Source organism: Notolabrus celidotus, chromosome 15 (genome assembly GCF_009762535.1).
Source record: "Notolabrus celidotus isolate fNotCel1 chromosome 15, fNotCel1.pri, whole genome shotgun sequence".
NCBI lineage: Eukaryota > Metazoa > Chordata > Actinopteri > Labriformes > Labridae > Notolabrus > Notolabrus celidotus.
In genome coordinates this window covers 4,149,992-4,173,705 of record NC_048286.1, presented here as the reverse complement: position 1 = coordinate 4,173,705, position 23,714 = coordinate 4,149,992, and the positions used below count along the sequence as shown (strand labels likewise).

At 39.2% G+C, this 23,714-nt stretch overlaps 3 protein-coding genes across 3 annotated transcripts; 1 reads left to right on the top strand and 2 right to left on the bottom strand.

Annotated features, from left to right (window-relative positions):
* Window positions 1-1,928: 1,928 nt before the first annotated feature.
* LOC117826631 (tripartite motif-containing protein 16-like) lies at window positions 1,929-4,248 on the bottom strand. Its single transcript, XM_034702832.1, has 2 exons — window positions 4,131-4,248; window positions 1,929-3,479 (listed from the first exon to the last, which is right to left on the bottom strand). The coding sequence occupies exons 1-2, from the start codon at window positions 4,246-4,248 to the stop codon at window positions 2,209-2,211; spliced, it is 1,389 nt and encodes a 462-aa protein (XP_034558723.1). The 3' UTR covers window positions 1,929-2,208.
* Window positions 4,249-7,668: 3,420 nt separating this feature from the next.
* LOC117826322 lies at window positions 7,669-9,893 on the top strand. The gene is made up of 4 exons (XM_034702290.1): window positions 7,669-7,810; window positions 8,686-8,976; window positions 9,058-9,336; window positions 9,406-9,893. Exons 1-4 carry the CDS (start codon window positions 7,759-7,761, stop codon window positions 9,534-9,536), a joined length of 753 nt encoding a protein of 250 aa, XP_034558181.1. The 5' UTR covers window positions 7,669-7,758; the 3' UTR covers window positions 9,537-9,893.
* A 3,399-nt stretch (window positions 9,894-13,292) lies between these two features.
* On the bottom strand, window positions 13,293-16,294 carry LOC117826629 (G2/M phase-specific E3 ubiquitin-protein ligase-like). Its single transcript, XM_034702828.1, has 4 exons — window positions 16,274-16,294; window positions 15,856-16,121; window positions 14,494-14,708; window positions 13,293-14,142 (listed from the first exon to the last, which is right to left on the bottom strand). Exons 1-4 carry the CDS (start codon window positions 16,292-16,294, stop codon window positions 13,886-13,888), a joined length of 759 nt encoding a protein of 252 aa, XP_034558719.1. The 3' UTR covers window positions 13,293-13,885.
* Between the last annotated feature and the right edge of the window lie 7,420 nt (window positions 16,295-23,714).

Genomic DNA, 23,714 nt, shown 5'->3' with positions numbered 1-23,714 from the left:
TATCTAAATACAGCAAGGCCAAGGTCACCCCTGCTTACATCCTTCTGTAGATGGGCTTTAGAGATGTGAGGGGGTTTATTTGCCCAAACAAATGGGAGCATAACTGAATCCAGTTGTTTAAAGAAATACAGTGGTAAAAAAACAGGGAGGTTTTGAAAAAGGTACAAGAACCTCGGGAGTGCAACTATTTAATAACATAAACTTTGAATCAATAAATCACCTTTAAATCAATAATTCATATTTCAATCCATAAAATCTTTAAATCAATAAATCATCTTTAAATCAATCATTCATCTTTAAATCAATCATTCATCTTTAAATCAATAACATATTTAAATCAATACATCTTTTTTAAATGAGTAAAGTATCTTTAAATCAGATATATTCATAATCAGATATAATCAGAGATTTTTTCCAGGTCAGTTAGCCCTGGTCCTTGGTCAAAGGGGGGCCAAGAACTGGGCCCTGTGACAGGGAAAATATTTTCTGAAATATTTTTTAAAAATATATTTTATTCCTTTTTAAAAGTGTAAAATTTGAGTCCCGTATGAAGCTTTCCTTGTTTTATTTTCCTAATTTTACGTGACATAATGGGCAAAAACAATTTTACTCTCCCTTCATGTAAAAATGGTTTGGCCCATCATAGCCATGCATTCAAATGTTTTCCCACAAACCCCGCCCCCTCCTGCTAACCCCTGTGCCAGAAATCAGGGGCACAAACACGACGAGAGAAAAGAGAAAGAGAAATGAAAAGATGGGTGGATGTGAATTTATGGGCACATTTTGTAGAATGATGTGAAGTGGAAAACAAAGTGACCCAGGATAATCCTGCACCAGGTAAAACAGATAAACACAGAGATCAGGCGATGACGAGCAGATTCAGCGTAGCTTAAATGACCGTTAGCTGAAATGACCGTTAGCTTAAATGTCCGTTAGCTGAAATGACCGTTAGCTTAAATGACCGTTAGCTCGTCTAAAACCAAACCTCCTCTCACAGCTCAGTCTGAGAGATGGGAGGAGAGACTCAGCTGCAGCTTGTAGATGACAGGTGACACAGGTGAGGCTTGTTGCTCAGGAGGAGAGAGAGAGAGAGAGAGAGAGAGAGAGAGAGAGAGAGAGAGAGAGAGCTGTACTCATGAACACGGAGGGGGAGGGGCTGTGACCACCAGCTCCAGTCACAGGGAGAGAGAGACGGGAAGAAGAGTGAAAGTTATGGTAAGGAGGACGAGGGTCCGCTGCCCGAGCAGAGTGGGTCAGAGCAGCAGTCTGACATCTGAACATCTGTTACAGTGACTCTGGGCTATGGCCCACAAAAATGTCTCCACAGTGGACACAAATATTGCCACTGGAAATATCTACATCACTCTGTCTCAGAGACCTCTGGAATTGACAGCCAGCAACAAAAACTGATGGACACAGAAATTGAAAACAACAAAGCACTTCTGAAGAGACTGTTAGATGTGACATTATATTTAGATCTGCCATTCAGACACTAGGTTTGATGGATAATGATCATTCTTTAAGCATAATTGAGCTGCTGGCACAGTATGATAACTTCCTGTTAGCCTGTGTGTGTGTGTGTGTGTGTGTGTGTGTGTGTGTGTGTGTGTGTGTGTGTGTGTGCGTGTGCGTGCTCACAGGGAACATTGGGCCTAGCATCGTTTAGCATCAACATGCTACGGGATGCTAACAGCTGATCTCATATGTAAACAATGTTACCGTGGTTACACAGGATCTCAAGACACACACAGGAACAAAAATAGTAAAAACACCACTGTAAACGTAGCCAGTTTGGTGTCTATGGCCAACAAATGAGTCATTAAAAGTCCTGACAGGCTCCAAATACAAAGAGAACTAAACAGATATGAAGAAAAGAACAACGAAGAGAGAGCTGCTGCAACAAGCAGCCACTTGAGCGGCGCTAAGCAACGTACAAAGTGCTAAGCAATATACAGTTGTGGTGGAGCTTTGCTCCCCGTCCTCCTCCTGAACCTAGATATAGATATTGGTGGATTGTTCATTCATTGGTATTTGATCCATTTCATGGTAAATAACAGTTACAACAACAAAGGAGAAGATGTCAAAGTCCCGCCCACCAAGTTTGATTGACAGCTGACAACAATCAGCTCTCAGCAACAAACAGGAATAAAATCAAGTTGAAGAATTCAAACACAGAAGTGAACCCACTGTCCCTGAAATGACTTCTGTCTATTCCAGCCGACACAACTCAGCTGATCCAGAATAATAAACACAGAGTCCAGCATGTAGAGGCTGAGTGAATGTGGTCTGGACTCTGTGGAGGAGAGTCATGGTTTCAGAGATGCTGTAGAAGGACAGAATACCTGCTCTGTGATCCAGGTACACTCCTACTCTGGAGGACTGAGGACCTGAGACAGGAGTCTCCACTTGGTTGAACAAAAAGTAATAACTGTTGTTGAAACAATATAAAGACCAAGATTTGTCATTGAGTCCAAACAAACATTCACATGACCTCCCTGCTCTGCTGACATTCTTGTATGCAACTGCTACAAAAACTATTCCTCTGAGCTCCACCTCCCAGTAACAACTTCCAGTCAGACTCTCTCTACTCAGGACCTGAAACCAACCAGTGAATCTGTCTGGGTGACTAGAATAAGACTGAGGTTGGAATGTAAATGTTACTTTTCTGTTCCCATCAGATAATAACAGCCGTGTGTTCACTGTGTTTGGATCCAGTGTGATGTCACGTGAGTATTTTAAGAACTCAGCTCTGGTCTTGGGCTCTGGTTCTGGTTGTGACAGTAAAACATCCACTTCAGTCCCTGTCTGTGAGATGTTTGTCCATCCCTCTCTCAGAACGTCCTGTAGTTTATCTCTGACTCCTGACACAGCCGCTGTCACATCCTCAAAGTACCTCAGAGGACGGATCTTGATGCTGGATGAGTGTGTAGATCCACTGAGTCCTGACAGTGAGGGGTAGTCCTGTAGAAACTGGTTGTGGTCCTCTGTGTGTAACAGCTTCTGCAGCTCAGCGTCTCTCCTCTTCAGCTCAGTGATCTCCTGCTCCAGCTTCTCCTGAAGCTCTTTGACTCGACTCACTTCAGTTTCCTGCTGGGATCTGACCTGCTGCTTCACATCAGAGCGTCTTTTCTCCATGAGACGGATCAGCTCAGTGAACATCTCCTCACTGTGCTCCACTGCTTTATCAGCGGAGCCGTTGATAACCTCCACCTCCTGTTGAAGCAGCTTCACATCTTTCTCACTGTCCTGGATTCTCTGCTGGATGTTTAGTCGAGTCCCCTCAAGCTCTCTCTGCCTCTCAGTCCTTTCTGCTGCAGCTGAGACTGTGTCGTGTCCTTTATGTTCGTCCACAGAGCAGAGATAACAGATAGACTGCTGATCAGTACGGCAGAACATCTTCATCACCTCATCATGACGAGAGCAGACGCTCTCCTGGAGCTTCTTGAAGGGCTCCACAAGCTTGTGTTTCTTCAATGGAGCTGCTTTAAAATGAGGCTGAAGGTGTTTCTCACAGTAAGAAGCCAGACACTGCAGACAGGACTTACTCGGGGAGTCCACAGGATGCGTGTGCGCCGCGTTACGGCTGCGACACGGCTCTGCTCCGTCCCGGGGCTTTCGCCCTGGTCCATAGGATGCGTGTTTGGAGCGGCGCGCACTCCGGAGCAGGAAACTCAAGATCCCTCGAGAACTCCAAAACGCGCGAGAACAACACAGTATAAACTTTTCCTCGTCCATGGTGTCGGATATCTTTTGAGACTGACGTCTGGCCCGATGCCACAGGTTATGACGTAATGTTGAAGAAGTGGTGAAATTTACGATCTTGTGTTTGCACATGGTGTTTATTTTGAAAGTGAGCGGATGTTGCATACGATCCTCGTGCCTGACTTCCGGGATAGTTCGATCATTTCTGTGTCGATTGACGCGTGCTGGGCGCGGGGAGCGGCGAAAATAGACTCCCTGCGTATCTCTGGCAGAGCGGCGCGGCGGAACGCTCCAGAGACGGAGCTGAGACGCGCCGCAGCGCGCCCTGTGGACTCTAGAGCATTGACTTGAATGGGAACCTATTTGCTGCGACGTGCGCGGCGCAGCCGTAACGTAACGCGACGCATCCTGTGGATCTTGGGCTTTACAGGCTCTCAGTTTCCTCCCGGTGCAGACATCACAGGCCACATCTTCAGGTCCAGCATAGCAGTGATCAGCAGGAGCAGCTTGGAGTCCAGTCTCTTGGTCCAGCTGGTTCTGATCCATGTCTCCACTCAGTGACGGTCAAAGAGTTCCTCTTTCTCTGGATAGAAACAGTGTCTGAGCTCTGATGGATGACAGCGATCTGCTCTCGTGGACTTGCTGCAGTGAATGACGAACAGAGAGTTATCTTGGTGGATCAGAGTTCCTTGTATCGAGGACAGGAGGAGGAGTTCTCCGTTTTTGAGAGCGGTAACAGTCAGGGTGTGTTCTCTGTGGTTGGACTTTGACCTTTGATACTTTGCTGTCAGCAGTTTGATATGAAATGTTTGTCCTTCTTTTTTTTATTTGGTGTAAAGTTGGTCAGAATAAAAAGCAATCAGTGTTTCATATTTTAAAATACAGAGTTGAGCTTTGTAATCTTTCTTCCTGCATGCAGATCCTGAAGGCCAATTCCAATGTAATCACAGTACACAGCTTGAAGTATCATAAAACCATATTCCTCCACAGACACAATAAAACACTGACACCAGATGATATCCCTTCATGATGTCCAATCATCCACCAATACCTCCCAAAGGTTCACCATCAATTCACCTTGACTCTCTGAACCGCTGGAAGAATTCTTAATCCTGTTTTTAAAAGTGAACAACATCAGATCTTTAGTTAGATGACTCAAACCATGAAGCTTCTTCACTTCTTGAGTCTCTGAGAGGAGCAGAGTGAATGTTCATTGTTACTGTGGTTCAAGAAAACTAGGAGAATGGAGAAAGTGATCAATTTTAAATTCTACTTTTAGTTTGGACCTGTGGGTTTATTGATGTTTTATCAGAACAAAAACTTTGTAGCTGTTAGGACGCTCTGATCACTTCTTTTATCCTTTCCCTCTCGTGTAGCTGGCCCTGAAGGACGCTGCTAGCATTGTTTTTAGCATCTAAAGCTCACCATGTATGTGTGTGCAGACTGCAAAGTGGAATACTCACGACCACGGGAGGACTTGCAACGTCTGAAGTTGAAACCGACTGTTCAGTCATGATTCTGCCAGCTCTGCACCATTCAGACAAGAAACGCCATCAGTTCTTTGGTGCGTCCACGAACAGCATCAACATGATTTGGCTTTCTGACAACAAAGTAAAGTGCTGAAAGATTTCTCTGTGGAGCGACACACACACACACACACACACACACACACACACACACACACACACACACACACACACACACCGTGATGAGTGCTCGGTCAGACTCTCTCAAATGTTCCTCGTGTGTTTCACACAAAGAGATAGAGCTTTCTGTTTTTATGCCCCTGAACTCTGAACTCTGCCTCTGGACATTAAGACGGCGAGTTCTCTGAGTGTTTTTAAAAGTTAACTTCAGACTTACCTTTTTAATCTGGATTTTAATGTGGAGTCATTTATTTTAAACCCTGGACTGCATTATTATTCTAATCTTTGTTTTAACGACATTATTTATCTTATGTGTTTATTTATCTATTTATTTCTTTTATTTATCTGATCTTTTTCACTTTAACTTATTGTTAATGTTGTTTTATTACCCTAACTTATTTTATTAATTTAACTGTTTTGATTTTATTTTTTAGTATTGTATCTATTTTTGTCTTTTATTATTTTACAGTTTCTGTTGTTTTCTGTCTCTCTGTGTTTCTGCTTGTATGTATGAAAGGTGCTTTATAAATAAAGTTGAGTTCAAGTTGTGGTAGGGTGACCCAGCCGTGAGGCGATCGTCCAGCGGAGCAGTGACCAGAAATGAGGCTGCGAACTCAGTATCAAAGTTTACACACAAAGTTTATTCATGCAGCATGAGAGAGAAGTTACAGCATACTCAAGAGCATCTGAAGTTCTCCGCTGAATGACAGAGATGCTCAATACTTTATAGTTCTTCAAACATAAGGGAGGAGAAAGGGAGGGGGGAAACATGTGTACGTGTGACCTTAATACAGTTGTTCATACGTAAGGAAGAACGAAGGGAGGGGGAGAAAGGAGGGGGGGGGGGGTAACAGGTGTGGGTGAGTTGCAATCAAGGGTGAGCAAAGGGTCTTGTCAGGTGAACATCGTACCCTGGAAACAACAGAGACATTTCCTCAGTCTAGTGGTTTACAAAAAGCACACGTCTGCACATATCCTATTCATCTTACGACATGTGTGGTTATCAAAAGCACATATCAACAATTCTTAAAAGCGTACGTCGGCTCTTTTATCTAACACAAAGCGTTTGGCATAGTTACCAAAAATCCCCTTCGCTTACATTCAACTGCAATATGAGGCTAGGGTTGGTTCTCGGTCTTTGCAAAACCACTTATAAATAGATGAATTAACCACATCCGGGCTGAACCTGCATTGAATTTGCAGAAGCTGGGTCTCTGACCTCAGTCTCACCTTTATTCAGAGATCTGCACAGATCTCTGGCCTTATGCCTTACTATTTGCTGGTTTCTTCAATAAAACATATAAAATGGAAAACATATGAATATAATTGTTAAAAGAAGAATACATGAGCATAATAAGAAAAACATCATTATATTTAAAGAAAATGCATGATTATAATAGAGGATATTAATCAAGATTCCACAAAGTGTTCACAAAAACTCCTTGTCTTGAGTTACCTTAGTGTACTTAACTGAACTTTGGTCTAAAAAACAGTGAAAACATTGCCGTTATTAAAAAATTGAATAAGACACAACATTTGTGCTGATTTTAATTAAAATGTATTAAAATATTAGTTTGTTGGTTTTAACCCTTTCATGGATTTGTACTTTCAAGTCCTAAACAAAGAGACAAATTAACTTTATCATCAGACCTGAAGAATTCAAATAGAGAGTAGAGAAGACGACCACATCATGTTCATGTCAGTGTATAAACTCACTCTCACACTGTGTGGGTTTGACAGGAATAAACACTGTGGTGTGTTTGCTGCTGTGAGCAGAACACACTCAGTCAGGACAGCAGAGACTTCATGATGTCCATCTTTGTGATTCTGGGACTGCTGGTCTGTGTGGACGCAGAAGATAGGAACAACTATGAACTTATTTTAACTTTTTTTTAGTCTCTTAAAAATAAAACACATGTAACACCACCAACAGTTTGATGATGTATTATCGATGTATTAACGGCAGGCTGCAAGATAAAGGGGAGTGGTTTGAGCTGTGTTAAGTTTCTTTATCCCTCTCTTTCTTTAAATCTAATCCTTTTTTTTTTTCAGATACTTTTGCCCAACTAAAATAAAAGCAGTGACTCTAAAGAGAGAGATTGAAACAGAAAATTTGTGCAGATTTTTAAAGAGAATTTAAAAAAGCTTGAAGCTTTTGATGAACCAGACAGTTACTCTATTCTATAATCCTTTTATGGATTCTTTACCATTAAATCAGCTTCCTTGACAAAGTGCCAAACAAACTCTGTTATCAGATCAGTAGTATTAGAGCTGAAAAGAGAAGTTGAGAGACGCACTTCACATCCTTTTCTCTGTGGGTTTAACAGGAAAACAGATCAACAAGGCTCAAAGCCTGTGGTGTGTTTGCTGCTGTGAGCAGAACACACTCAGTCAGGACAGCAGAGACTTCATGATGTCCATCTTTGTGATTCTGGGACTGCTGGTCTGCGTGGACGCAGAAGGTAGGAACAACTATGAACTTATTTTAACTTTTTTTTAGTCTCTTAAAAATAAAACACATGTAACACCACCAACAGTTTGATGATGTATTATTTTGACTTCACAAAGATTAGATATAAAATGAACCTCAACAAAAAGAACAGCAGCACGCGTTTAAAACACAAGAAAGAAAAGTTAATATAAACACTTTAGAAACATGTTTGTTTCTCCCTGGATGCTCAAAAGGATTCTGATCGTGTGATATGAGGCTTCCTGTTTATTGTTCTTCATCAGTTTAAGGTTTTGGTGATACTTTTATTTCCTGGGTCACACTGTTGTACACCAATCCTTTGACCTCAGGTAGAACAAATGATATACACTCATCATGTTTTACCCTTCAGTGTGGGACACGACAGGGGTGCTCACTACCCCCACTGCTTTCTGCAGAAGTCATGGAGCTGTGAGCTATTTCAATTACGTACTCTACAAACATCAAGGGGATATTTAGAGGAAAGAAAAGCAGTCCTCATTCACCGTGTGTTAGAGAGGAAGAGGAAACTGATGCTAAAGGGTATATCTTTAAAAAAGGAGCTTAAGATGCTAACATCTACGTCTCAGTGTATCACATTGATACACTTATCTTAATAGAGAACAGTTGGCTGTTAATAAATCCCACACTCATAGATCCATGTTAGCTTGATGAGGGGAGTAACTTTTAAGTAATCACAGTTCAACTTTGTGATATTTCAGTATCACTTAGTCGTTGACACAGGGAGAACATCAGCAAACAGTTTCCTTTCAGTAATAAACACAACATACACAGAGCTACAACAGCATTCACTCTGACTTCACTCTGACTCAACTGTACTGATGACTTTGATATTTCTCTTTGTTGTAGTGACTCCTGTGTTTGTGCAGACCGGAAAGGATTTACTTCTGGATGTCAAAGAAGCTGTTACTCTAGGAGAGGCTGATCTTTTCATATGGACTGTCAATAACAAGAAAGATATTGCAAGACTTGATGATACTGGTAGAGTAACTATTTTCAGGTATTATTCAGGAAAAGCTGGCGTTCAGAATCAGTCCTTACTGTTGAGGACTGTGACAAAGAGTGATCGTGGAGATTACAGAGCTCGTGTTTCTGGAGACAATCCCAAAGTTCTAGCTGAATACAAGGTCACAGTTCTGGGTAAGTTTCTGAACCTTCCAAATATTAAAACAAAATACTTCCTGGTTTCCAAACTCCTCACACTTGTTCTGTTTGTCACAGATCCAGTGTCTCCAGTGAAGCTGACAGTGAACTCCTGCAGCTCAGACTCCTCTAACCTCACAGTGACTTGCAGCACTCAGGACTCTCTCATCAGCAGGACTTTCACATGTGACGACCCAACCTGCTCTGATGAGAGAGGAGAGAGAGCAGAGTTTACCACACCTGGAGCCTCTCTCAATGTCTACCTGCAGAACAACTCCATCACCTGTGTCCATAAGAACGAGGTCAGCAGGACAGAGGACGTCATAAAGATTGAAGCTTTTTGTAAGAAGGACCCTGGTAAGACTCTAAGACAATTTGCAGAAAATCTCACAAAATTTGAAGTTTGGTTTATTCTTTTTTTTTCAGGTCCTCTGAGTTATTTCAATAATATCTCTGTGTGCACAGTGAAGATAATTGTGATCTCTTCTGGTCTGGTCTTCATGGTGTGTGCAGTCATCAGTGTTCACATCATAGAGAACGTCAAGAAGAGGAAATAAACATGGAGGACTGTAAAGCTGAATGTACCCTGTGGAAACTTTGACCACACACAGCACTGTAGAGCAATCTGTGATGACACAGTTCCTGTTTGTTCATATTGTACATGTGAGAGTCAGCAGGGGGCGCTGTTCACATCCCTGTCTCTGATTTCATGCTGTTCTTCTTATTCACAGTTGGTGGAGCTAAATCAACAAGAAATTGAATCGACATCTTCATGACGCTTCAAATATATTGAGTTTGTATTTTCATCTGTAAAACATGACGTGATTATAATCAAACTTTATTTGAATGTAAATCTTTGTGTGGTTTTATTTACAGTACTGTAACAAAAAGATGTTTTTCATTAATAATTCCTTTATTGATATGTATCATGCACCTGTAATAATAATATAAACAAAAAATGAGTGACCCAAAACTCTGGTTACATCTCTTAAATGAATATATAAATCTGGGACACAACACGTCTCAGTGATGCACTTCACAAACACACTTTAATTCTAATACCATAATTGAAAAGTAAATTTTAAAAAGACAGGGAGCCCAGAGTGATCACTCTGTAGAGAAACATTAGCTTGTGACATTTTCTTTGTTTTAAGCCGTCACAGTTTACCGCAGGTACCAACATGTAGCACACATACATAATGATGTTAAATACAGGCCCATGACCAAACAGGAAGCGCTTAGAATACGAGGCGTAGAGACACATCTAAAGGCAAAACCTGAATGAGCTAATAGAAGTGTGTTTTTTTCCTTCTTGTAGTTGTTCCTTCAGATCAATAACTTGTCTTTCAAAATCTCCTTGTCTTGAGTTACCTTAGTGTACTTAACTGAACTTTAGTCCAAAAAAAGTGAAAACATTGCCGTTATTAAAAACATTAATAAAACACAACATTTGTGCTGATTTTAATTAAAATGTATTAAAATATTAGTTTGTTGGTTTTAACCCTTTCATGGATTTGTACTTTCAAATCCTAAACAAAGAGACAAATTAACTTTATCATCAGACCTGAAGAATTCACATAGAGAGTAGAGAAGACAACCACATCATGTTCATGTCATCAGTGTATAAACTCACTCTCACACTGTGTGGGTTTGACAGGAATAAACACTGTGGTGTGTTTGCTGCTGTGAGCAGAACACACACTCAGTCAGGACAGCAGAGACTTCATGATGTCCATCTTTGTGATTCTGGGACTGCTGGTCTGCGTGGAAGCAGAAGGTAGGAACAACTATGAACTTATTTTAACTTTTTTTTAGTCTCTTAAAAATAAAACACATGTAACACCATCAACAGTTTGAGGATGTATTATTGATGTATTAACGGCAGGCTGCAAGATAAAGGGGCGTGGTTTGAGCTGTGTTAAGTTTCTTTATCCCTCTCTTTCTTTAAATCTAATCCTTTTTTTTTTCAGATACTTTTGCCCAACTAAAATAAAAACAGTGACTCTAAAGAGAGAGATTGAAACAATAAATTTGTGCAGATTTTTAAAGAGAATTTAAAGAAGCCTGAAGCTTTTGATGAACCAGACGATGGTTACTCTATTCTATAATCCTTTTATGGATTCTTTACCATTAAATCAGCTTCCTTGACAAAGTGCCAAACAAACTCTGTTATCAGATCAGTAGTATTAAAATAGAGCTGAAAAGAGAAGTTGAGAGACGCACTTCACACCCTTTTCTCTGTGGGTTTAACAGGAAAACAGATCAACAAGGCTTAAAGCCTGTGGTGTGTTTGCTGCTGTGAGCAGAACACACTCAGTCAGGACAGCAGAGACTTCATGATATGAGGGGCCGTCAGGGACATTATTCAGAATTGCCTCTCACACACACTACTGAAACGCTCTTATATACACTACTGAAACACTCTCACACACACTACTGAAATGCTCTCACACACACTAGTGAAATGCTCTCACACACACTACTGAAATACTCTCACACACACTACTGAAATACTCTCACACACACTAGTGAAATACTCTCACACACACTACTGAAATGCTCTCACACACACTAGTGAAATGCTCTCACACACACTAGTGAAATACTCTCACACACACTAGTGAAATGCTCTCACACACACTAGTGAAATGCTCTCACACACACTAGTGAAATACTCTCACACACACTAGTGAAATGCTCTCACACACACTAGTGAAATGCTCTCACACACACTACTGAAATACTCTCACACACACTAGTGAAATACTCTCACACACACTACTGAAATACTCTCACATACACTACTGAAACGCTCTCACACACACTAGTGAAATACTCTCACATACACTACTGAAATGCTCTTATACACTACTGCAATACTCTGATATAGAATTGTGAACTTTAACATTCCAATACTGAATACAGTACTGTTTACTGGTCAACAGGAAGGCCTTCCTGTCATCTGACAGAAACAGGAAGACTCCACACAGGGAATTGCATGTGCTTTTGCTGAGTTTGAAGTACTTCAGCCTAGGCTTCAACCACAATGTATGTTCATCTGATATTCTTTGTTTTTCAAGTCCAAGCTTTATTTTTTGAAGTGAGAGGCAATGAGGAGGATGTTGTCGTTTTTTTTACTAGTGCTCTGCAATGCATTGAGAGGCTGCAAAGAGAGGAGGCTGACAATTTCCAACAGGAGAGGCTTTATAGAGAGCTTAATGAGCATACTCAAACTCTATCCGCATTTCTAGCTGTGTGTGATGATAGGGATGTCAGTAACCTTCTAGGATCATTGTATAGATGCTTTCGCAACTTGCTGCATGAACATGAGGCCAGACAGAGATCCACTGAAGTGACCACAAATTTGACACCTCCAACAATCTTGACTGGCAATCCAGGACGGCCCAGATACAGCATAGCCACTGAACAGATTTCTCACTGTGTGTCCATCGGTATGTCATGGCAGAGAATTGCATCATGCTTTGGAATTAGTCGAAGAACACTGTACAGACACAGACAAAGACTGGGAGTTGAGCCATTAATGTATTGTGTATTGTCAACTCAAGACCTGGACACAGTTGTAACTAATATACTACAGAACACTCCAAATGCAGGCGAAGCATACATTCTTGGAAGCCTCAGATCACGTGGCTTGAGGATTCAGCGCTGGCGGGTTAGACAGAGCCTGCATCAAGTGGACCCTATTGGGCGATCATTTAGACGTCGTCTTGCTATACGTCGAAGAGTCTATAGTGTTCAAGCCCCTAACCAATTATGGTACGTATATGTTTTGTATAAGGAAAACAAGTACATCTATACATATGTATGTGTGTGTGTGTGTGTGCATCACACATATATATGTATATATATATCTATATAGATATAGATATATATATTTATTTTTCTTTAAGTATATATTTTCTTCCCAACAGGCATTTTGATGGCAACCACAAGCTGGTCAGGTGGCGTATGGTCTTTCATGGCTGTGTGGATGGCTTCAGCCGGACTATTATATACTTACGGTGCTTGTCCAACAACAGAGCCTCAACTGTCTTGTCATTATTTCTCGGAGGAGTACAGGACTTTGGCTTGCCCTTAAGGGTCAGATGTGATCATGGTATGGAAAATATAAATGTTGCCCGTTTTATGTTGGAAAGAAGAGGATTGAACAGTGTTATTACAGGTGTATCAGTACACAACCAAAGGATTGAGAGACTATGGGCAGAACTCAATAGAGTTGTATCTAGACACTTTATAAACATATTTAACTTCATGGAAGAACAGGGTGTACTGGATTCATTGAATGAACTACATTTATTTTGTCTGCATTATGTTTATTTACCAAGGATTGATAGAGCAGTAACAGAATTCATCAATCAATGGAACAACCATGGCCTCTCCACACAAGGGGGGCAGACACCTCTTCAGCTGTGGCATTCAGGTGTAATTAATAATGCAGGAATCCATCCAGCTATAAACAGCATTTTTGATGCCAACAACTACTATGGCATTGATGAAGAAGGGCCATTACCTGAACTTCAAACTAATAATAATGTTGTGATCCCAGACATAGATGTAACCATTAATGAGACCACAATGAACATTATTCAACAAGTGAACCCACTTGAAAATGATGGGAACCATGGAATAGATGTTTTTTCTTCACTTCTGCACTTTCTTCAATAAACATGAGAGTTATGTTAAGGTTTGCTAAAATGTTTTCTTCACTTGTGCAGTGTATTCTGTGAATTAAAGTTTGGTTAAAACATTGTAAAACATTTTATGAAAAATAAATGAACATGATAAACATTTGTTCAAAGGAACGAACATTCAAATACAGTTCAAGAGAGACAAACAGAGACCTAATCAGGCAGAGGTAGTCTCAAGTTTTCAGAGCATGACATGTTCATGCCCTGCCAAACCCATATGTGTTTCCTAATGCAAAGTCAAACTTTTCCTTGAACAGTTGGTAAGACACATGTAGTGGCAACTTGATGCAGTTAACACATGTGTTGGCAAGAGGGAACATTGATGTAGAGAAGCCATCATCTCCTTTGTGAATGAACTGGACAGAAGGAGTTGGGGAAAAGCCGATAGGTGGTACCACAGATGCTCCAGTTGTGAAGGCCAATATCTTCTCTAGTTTGGATGGCCCTTCTTCTTCTGTAAAAACAAAATTATTATCAGTGGTAGTTGGGCCAATGAATGTGTATGTGAATCATCTCTAAAGCAATTAACATCAGCTGATACTGAACTAAATTGTTCAGTAAGAGTATTTCACTTCTCAAAATCAAAACGTCTAAAATCTGAATGCCTCTAATAGCAATGAATTTATAACAGGTCTTTCATCTTCCAACATTCACAGGTTACTTTGTGATAATGTTACGACTACCAAGAGAATACATTTAATCTGTAATGTTTGTTGTACAGGAATGTTTTGCAAAAATAAAATAAAAAGAATGATACGAAAAAAATAGATGCATTAGTTTATTTGACCATTAAACCATTAATTACCTTCTGCATCTTGGAGATAGTCCCTCCAGAAAGTAACAACCATCTCCTCAGCAGCTCTCTTGTTGCTCCCTTCTGGAGAGAGACGAATGCTGAAAAGATCATCCACCTGGTCAGCAGTCAGTGTGTTCGGCTCATAGCAGAACAGGGGTCGAAAGCTGTCTGGATGTCGTCGTATTTGGTCCAGAACCCCAAGAGTTTTCAGTCCTTCACAGAACCTGTACAAACAACAAGGAATAATAGTACAATCCATAATTAATTTGTACACTGTGAAATTGTCCCGTGGTTTTATACTAACATAACAGATTTTGTGAATCTAGTCTTACACCTTGTTGGTCAATGGTTAAAATTATTACTCCTTTTGAGATTGATCTGACTGTATAACAACTAACACTGAATACCTTTGAAATGGACCTTGAACCCTGTGGATGACCTGAAACATGACAATGTCCTGTACCAGTAGATCCATGTCATGACTTAAAACCTCAAATGCTGATGAAGGATTTATTTAATCTCAGCAGTAATATGCAGTGAAGATCATCACTGGTAAATGTATTACTGCTTCGGTGTGGGGCAGAAAACAACAGGATTTACAGACTGTAACAGTCTGTAACAACAGTCAGTAACGTTAGTTTAAGACATGGCACCGTTCAAGTGAGCAACCAATATGGCCAAATAACATTAGATTGTGCTTGGTGCAACAGCAGTGCAGAAATGACTTAACATAATGGAAGTGATGAAGAAACATTTAGTAAATGGAAGTTATTGGAGAGAGATATACAGTACAGTAGACATGTGAATTGACTTTCTTTAGGGTGAGCCTTTCAGTGGATAAAACATGTTTAGCTGCAGCTGCCCTCTTACACAGCAGTTATGTTACATTTATAACTTAGCTTCCTGCTGCTTCTCCAAACTGACTCACATCTACTGTAAGCTGTAACTGCACTGTAGAACGACTATCAAACCAACAACAGTAAAGTTGCCACGAGGCTGCGCAGGGGAAATCTCTCCAAAGTAATGCTGGTTTGTGTATATTTATTGGAGCTAAAAACACAAGCAGTGAAATGTTCCTACAGTCCTAAAAACATCGACTCAATGCATTTTATCGATATCAAGCCGCATTCACACACCAAGTGAAGAACAGCTGATTTTACTACCTGCTGACGTCCTATCACGTGACTCACATTCCTGTATGTTAACATAGCAACAATGCTACAACACTACAAACAATACTAGCTGACACCTACATGCATATACATATACACTAGACGCCTCAGCGACTGGGTGGATCATCCGTCAGGGCGTTGCGTTATGTTACGTTGGATTAAACAATACTTTGAAGAAAAAAAAACTATTCATAGCTACCTTTTCTTCCTTGTGCCTGATGTCCAAGAGCTGAAGCGTTGCGCTTGATAACGCGGCGCACACTCTCTCCGGACTGGAGCTGCAGTGGGCAATGTGGCAATGTCATGTTGCTGTGCTGTCCGGAGGGGAACAGCGACGCTATCTGACTGTCCAGCGTGTCGCGGCGTGGAGTCGGCTGCTGCCCGACTGTTGTCGCATTTGACAAGGTTCTGATGGTCTCCGCTGACGCCAGTACAGTGTGAAGTAACGCTGCTGCCTCGGTTAGGCTACTTCCAGGCTGTTGGGCAGACATTACTGTTGCGAACAGTGGCTGACGCGATCAACACGTGAACCGCTGTTGTTTGTTGTTTTAACGGAAGCCCTTCCGGTTTTACTGAAACACCTTCCGTTTTGACTGAAAAACTCTCACACACCATACTGAAATGCTCTCACACACCATACTGAAATGCTCTCACACACCATACTGAAATGCTCTCATATACCATACTGAAATGCTCTCATATGACCAAGTGAAATCCTCTCAGACATTATAGTGAAATATTTTCACATAACATACTGAAATTTCTGTGAGATAATAGAGCACATAAAGACATGTACATAAAGACATATACATATATACATATACATATATATACACATATATATATATATATATATACACATATATATATATATATATACATATATATATATTATGGCAAGCCGTTCAGGAAATAATATATTGAATGAAAGTCTGAATATATGGAATGAAACTCGATATATATGGAATGAAGTCTGAATATATGGAATGAAACTCGATATATATGGAATGAAGTCTGAATATATGGAATGAAACTCGATATATATGGAATGAAAGTCTGAATATATGGAATGAAACTCGATATATATGGAATGAAACTCTGAATATATGGAATGAAAGTCTGAATATATGGAATGAAACTCGATATATATGGAATGAAACTCTGAATATATGGAATGAAAGTCTGAATATATGGAATGAAACTCGATATATATGGAATGAAAGTCTGAATATATTGAATGAAACTCGATATATATGGAATGAAAGTCTGAATATATTGAATGAAACTCGATATATATGGAATGAAAGTCTGAATATATGGAATGAAACTTGATATATATGGAATGAAAGTCTGAATATATGGAATGAAACTTGATATATATGGAATGAAAGTCTGAATATATTGAATGAAACTCGATATATATGGAATGAAAGTCTGAATATATTGAATGAAACTCGATATATATGGAATGAAAGTCTGAATATATTGAATGAAACTCGATATATATGGAATGAAAGTCTGAATATATGGAAGGAAACTTGATATATATGGAATGAAGTCTGAATATATGGAATGAAAGCTTAAATAAGTACTCTGAACACCACTTATAATCGTATTGTTTTATTGTCGTCAAAGAGACTCATCTTTTATTAATGTCTCTCTGAAAATAACCTTTTGCACTTCTTTTTAGTGTTTCTGAGGGGACACATTTTCCTCTACCTCTGTAACCTGTGGTAATTTGGTCGTACTTTTTCATTACACTCACTCACTGTCAGATGATGCACACAGGTATGAGCTCCACCTGTTAACATTGAACAGGATGCTACATTATCACAAGTCATAACAAAAGTTAGCTAGCGAACTAGAGGACTGAACCACCTGAATAAAGAAGGGGCAATATCTTTAGCCTTTGTAGAAGTGTGTATAACCTGTGATATTTAATATTTTCGTATTTTCACTTGTTTACTACCCTCCTAAATGCTTCTGCAGACCACTGCTTCGTGTTCCTCTCGTCTCTCTGTGCAGACGGTCCGATCATCACTTTTGGATGAAACCAACTTAATAGAGAGGAGGGGTGGGTTCCTTTTTCCTATACGGATTGACTTAACAGCACATGCATTACCCAAGGGGTTGATAACCCCTTCATTAATTAAAATTGCAGTGAAAACATCTCGTGCCTCCCTCATGGTTGCATTACTAAAAGCTACGTCTAACCGGAAAACAAAATCACACCCCTATGATCACACCCCAGAAAGACAAGATGGCGCAGGCCATACATGACGTGATTTTTCATTCCATATATTCCGAGTTTCATTCCATATATATCGAGTTTCATTCCATATATATCAAGTTTCATTCAATATATTCAGACTTCATTCCATATATATCGAGTTTCATTCAATATATTCAGACTTCATTCAATAAATTCAGACTTCATTCCATATATTCAGACTTCATTCCATATATATCAAGTTTCATTCCATATATATCGAGTTTCATTCAATATATTCAGACTTCATTCCATATATATCGAGTTTCATTCCATATATATCAAGTTTCATTCAATATATTCAGACTTCATTCCATATATTCAGACTTCATTTCATATATATCGAGTTTCATTCCATATATATCGAGTTTCATTCAATATATTCAGACTTCATTCCATATATATCAAGTTTCATTCCATATATTCAGACTTCATTCCATATATATCAAGTTTCATTCCATATATATCAAGTTTCATTCAATATATTCAGACTTCATTCCATATATATCGAGTTTCATTCCATATATTCAGACTTCATTCCATATATATCAAGTTTCATTCCATATATATCAAGTTTCATTCAATATATTCAGACTTCATTCCATATATATCGAGTTTCATTCAATATATTCAGACTTCATTCCATATATATCAAGTTTCATTCCATATATATCAAGTTTCATTCAATATATTCAGACTTCATTCCATATATATCGAGTTTCATTCAATATATTCAGACTTCATTCCATATATATCGAGTTTCATTCAATATATTCAGACTTCATTCCATATATATCGAGTTTCATTCAATATATTCAGACTTTCAATCCATATATTCAGACTTCATTCCATATATATCGAGTTTCATTCCATATATATCAAGTTTCATTCAATATATTCAGACTTTCAATCCATATATTCAGACTTCATTCCATATATATTAATTTCCTGAACGGCTTGCCATATATATATATGTGTATATATATTTATATATATATTTATATATATATATATATATATATATATATAATATATATATATATATATATATATATATATATATATATATATGACAGACATGGGGCAGATCGAGCCGGACAGGAAGTTGTGCACGGAAACCACATCAACATCTTATGACTTTCAAAATAAAACAAACTGTGTCAAAACCAGATCGTATTTAGCTTGACTACAACAACAATCTGACAAAATTAGTGCAGCCGGGCCAGGAGTCAACAGGTTTGAGGTTTTACAGTGATGTGTCTCACAGAGAGATACCGCAGGTCCTTTCTTCCTGCAGTGGTCAGACTCTATAACCAACACCAATAACACCAACACAGACTCAAGTGTGGTCCTGTACATGAGTTTCTTAAGACATGCTCGTTCACTTGGCGTTTCTATTTTTGTAGGATCTTGTTTATTTTGCCTTTTGCTTTGTACTTTTTTGCACTATTTTGGGCTGTTTTTTTGTATATTGCTCTTGTTCGCTTTGTTCTTGTTTGCACTTTCTTCTTGCTGCTGTGGCACCTGAATTTCCCCGTCGTGGGACGATTAAAGGATTATCTTATCTAATCTTATCTTATGTGATTGTTAAAAACATGTGTACAGATGTGAAGCCCAGACAGTCTGAGTATCTGACAGATTAATAATATGATATAGCCTTTCTCCTATTTCCTCTGTGTTTGACTGTTAATCATGTATTGATTTGGTTTAGAGGGACAGGTCTGCTCAGCTCATTTATACACAGCAGCAAACTGATAAGATGCTGATTTACATGAGAATTCATGTCACACTGACGTGTAACCACGAATAGAAATCACATGTGGAACACTTTGATGTCATTATTTAATCAAGTGGAGAAACTGTGTACAAACTGATGTATGAGTCTGAGAACATATTAATAAATCTGAATAAGTTCTAATGGGATGTGAATGTTTCTGTGACTTCCTATAAGGCTGGTCCACACTCCAACATAGCTGGTGGCGATAGTACACATTAAACTACCCACAATTAAACAAAAACACGAAGAAGAAGAAGACTGAAGGCTGCTGGAAATTGTCTGACTTGACCACAGCTTTTTGTCTCTGCCCCCTGCTGCTGCCAGCTGATCTCATCTGCTTTCCAGACTGCTTTTCCGACAGCATTTCAGTTGTTCATATGAGAGCATTTCAGTAGTGTGTGTGAAAGTGTTTCAGTAGTGTGTGTGAGAGCGTTTCAGTAGTATGTGTGAGAGCATTTCAGTAGTGTGTGTGAGAGCATTTCAGTAGTGTGTGTGAGAGCATTTCAGTGGTGTGTGTGAGAGCATTTCAGTAGTGTGTGTGAGAGCATTTCAGTAGTGTGTGTGAGAGCATTTCAGTAGTGTGTGTGAGAGCATTTCAGTAGTGTGTGTGAGAGCGTTTCAGTAGTTTGTGTGAGAGCATTTAGTAGTTTGTGTGAGACCATTTCAGTAGTGTGTGTGAGAGCGTTTCAGTAGTTTGTATGAGAGTATTTCAGTAGTGTGTGTGAGAGCATTTCAGTAGTGTGTGTGAGAGCATTTCAGTAGTGTGTGTGAGAGCGTTTCAGTAGTTTGTATGAGAGTATTTCAGTAGTGTGTATAAGAGCATTTCAGTAGTGTGTGAGAGAGCGTTTCAGTAGTTTGTATGAGAGTATTTCAGTAGTGTGTATAAGAGCATTTCAGTAGTGTGTGTGAGAGCATTTCAGTAGTGTGTGTGAGAGCATTTCAGTAGTGTGTGTGAGAGCATTTCAGTAGTGTGTTTGAGAGTATTTCAGTAGTGTGTGTGAGAGCATTTCAGTAGTGTATATAGGAGAATTTCACTCGTTTGTAAGTGTGAGAGCGTTTCAGTAGTGTGTGTAAGAGCGTTTCACTTGTATGTGTGAGAGCATTTCAGTAGTGTGTGTGAGTGAATAATTTTTCAGTTGTGTATGTGAGAGTGTTTCAGTAATGTATGTAAGAGCATTTCACATGTGTTTGTGAGAAGCAATTCTGAATAATGTCCCTGACGGCCCCTCATATCATGATGTCCATCTTTGTAATTCTGGGACTGCTGGTCTGCGTGGAAGCAGAAGGTAGGAACAACTATGAACTTATTTTAAACTTTTTTTTAGTCTCTTAAAAATAAAACACATGTAACACCACCAACAGTTTGATGATGTATTATGTTTCTTGGTCAGCTTCTGCTGTGTTTTTAAATGTGCTCTATAAATAAATTTGACTTGACTATTTTGACTTCACAAGGATGAGAAATAAAATGAACCTCAACAAAAAGAACAGCAGCACGCGTTTAAAACACAAGAAAGGAAAGTTAATATAAACACTTTAGAAACATGTTTGTTTCTCCCTGGATGCTCAAAAGGATTCTGATCGTGTGATATGAGGCTTCCTGTTTATTGTTCTTCATCAGTTTAAGGTTTTGGTGATACTTTTATTTCCTGGGTCACACTGTTGTACACCAATCCTTTGACCTCAGTTAGAACAAATGATATACACTCATCATGTTTTACCCTTCAGTGTGGGACACGACAGGGGTGCTCACTACCCCCACTGCTTTCTGCAGAAGTCATGGAGCTGTGAGCTATTTCAATTACGTACTCTACAAACATCAAGGGGATATTTAGAGGAAAGAAAAGCAGTCCTCATTCACCGTGTGTTAGAGAGGAAGAGGAAACTGATGCTAAAGGGTTCATCTTTAAAAAAGGAGCTTAAGATGCTAACATCTACGTCTCAGTGTATCACATTGATACACTTATCTTAATAGAGAACAGTTGGCTGTTAATAAATCCCACACTCATAGATCCATGTTAGCTTGATGAGGGGAGTAACTTTTAAGTAATCACAGTTCAACTTTGTGATATTTCAGTATCACTTAGTCGTTGACACAGGGAGAACATCAGCAAACAGTTTCCTTTCAGTAATAAACACAACATACACAGAGCTACAACAGCATTCACTCTGACTTCACTCTGACTCAACTGTACTGATGACTTTGATATTTCTCTTTGTTGCAGTGACTCCTGTGTTTGTGCAGATCGGAAAGGATTTACTTCTGGATGTCAAAGAAGCTGTTACTCTAGGAGAGACTGATCAAATAACATGGGCTGTTAATAAGACCAAAAATATTGCAAGATTTTATGCACATGGGATAATGTTTTTTAAGAGTTATTCAGAAAGGGCTGAATATTTTGCTCTAAATCACTCTCTGCTGTTGAAGAACGTGGAACAGAGTGATAGTGGAGATTACAGAGCTCGTGTTTCTGGAGACAATCCCAAAGTTCTAGCTGAATACAAGGTCACAGTTCTGGGTAAGTTTCTGAACCTTCCAAATATTAAAACAAAATACTTCCTGGTTTCCAAACTCCTCACACTTGTTCTGTTTGTCACAGATCCAGTGTCTCCAGTGAAGCTGACAGTGAACTCCTGCAGCTCAGACTCCTCTAACCTCACAGTGACCTGCAGCACTCAGGACTCTCTCATCAGCAGGACTTTCACATGTGACGACCCAACCTGCTCTGATGAGAGAGGAGAGAGAGCAGAGTTTACCACACCTGGAGCCTCTCTCAATGTCTACCTGCAGAACAACTCCATCACCTGTGTCCATAAGAACGAGGTCAGCAGGACAGAGGACGTCATAAAGATTGAAGCTTTTTGTAAGAAGGACCCTGGTAAGACTCTAAGACAATTTGCAGAAAATCTCACAAAATTTGAAGTTTGGTTTATTCTTTTTTTTTTCAGGTCCTCTGAGTTATTTCAATAATATCTCTGTGTGCACAGTGAAGATAATTGTGATCTCTTCTGGTCTGGTCTTCATGGTGTGTGCAGTCATCAGTGTTCACATCATAGAGAACGTCAAGAAGAGGAAATAAACATGGAGGACTGTAAAGCTGAATGTACCCTGTGGAAACTTTGACCACACACAGCACTGTAGAGCAATCTGTGATGACACAGTTCCTGTTTGTTCATATTGTACATGTGAGAGTCAGCAGGGGGCGCTGTTCACATCCCTGTCTCTGATTTCATGCTGTTCTACTTATTCACAGTTGGTGGAGCTAAATCAACAAGAAATTGAATTGACATCTTCATGACGCTTCAAATATATTGAGTTTGTATTTTCATCTGTAAAACATGACGTGATTATAATCAAACTTTATTTGAATGTAAATCTTTGTGTGGTTTTATTTACAGTACTGTAACAAAAAGATGTTTTTCATTAATAATTCCTTTATTGACATGTATCATGCACCTGTAATAATAATATAAACAATAAATGAGTGACCCAAAACTCTGGTTTCATCTCTTGAATGAATATATAGATCTGGGACACAACACGTCTCAGTGATGCACTTCACAAACACACTTTAATTCTAATACCATAATTGAAAAGTAAATTTTAAAAAGACAGGGAGCCCAGAGTGATCACTCTGTAGAGAAACATTAGCTTGTGACATTTTCTTTGTTTTAAGCCGTCACAGTTTACCGTAGGTACCAACATGTAGCACACATACATAATGATGTTAAATACAGGCCCATGACCAAACAGGAAGTGCTTAGAATACGAGGCGTAGAGACACATCTAAAAGCAAAACCTGAATGAGCTAATAGAAGTGTGTTTTTTCCTTCTTGTAGTTGTTCCTTGAGATCAATAACTTGTCTTTCAAAAACTCCTTGTCTTGAGTTACCTTAGTGTACTTAACTGAACTTTGGTCTAAGAAACAGTGTAGACATTGCCGTTATTAAAAACATTAATAAAACACAACATTTGTGCTGATTTTAATTAAAATGTATTAAAATATTAGTT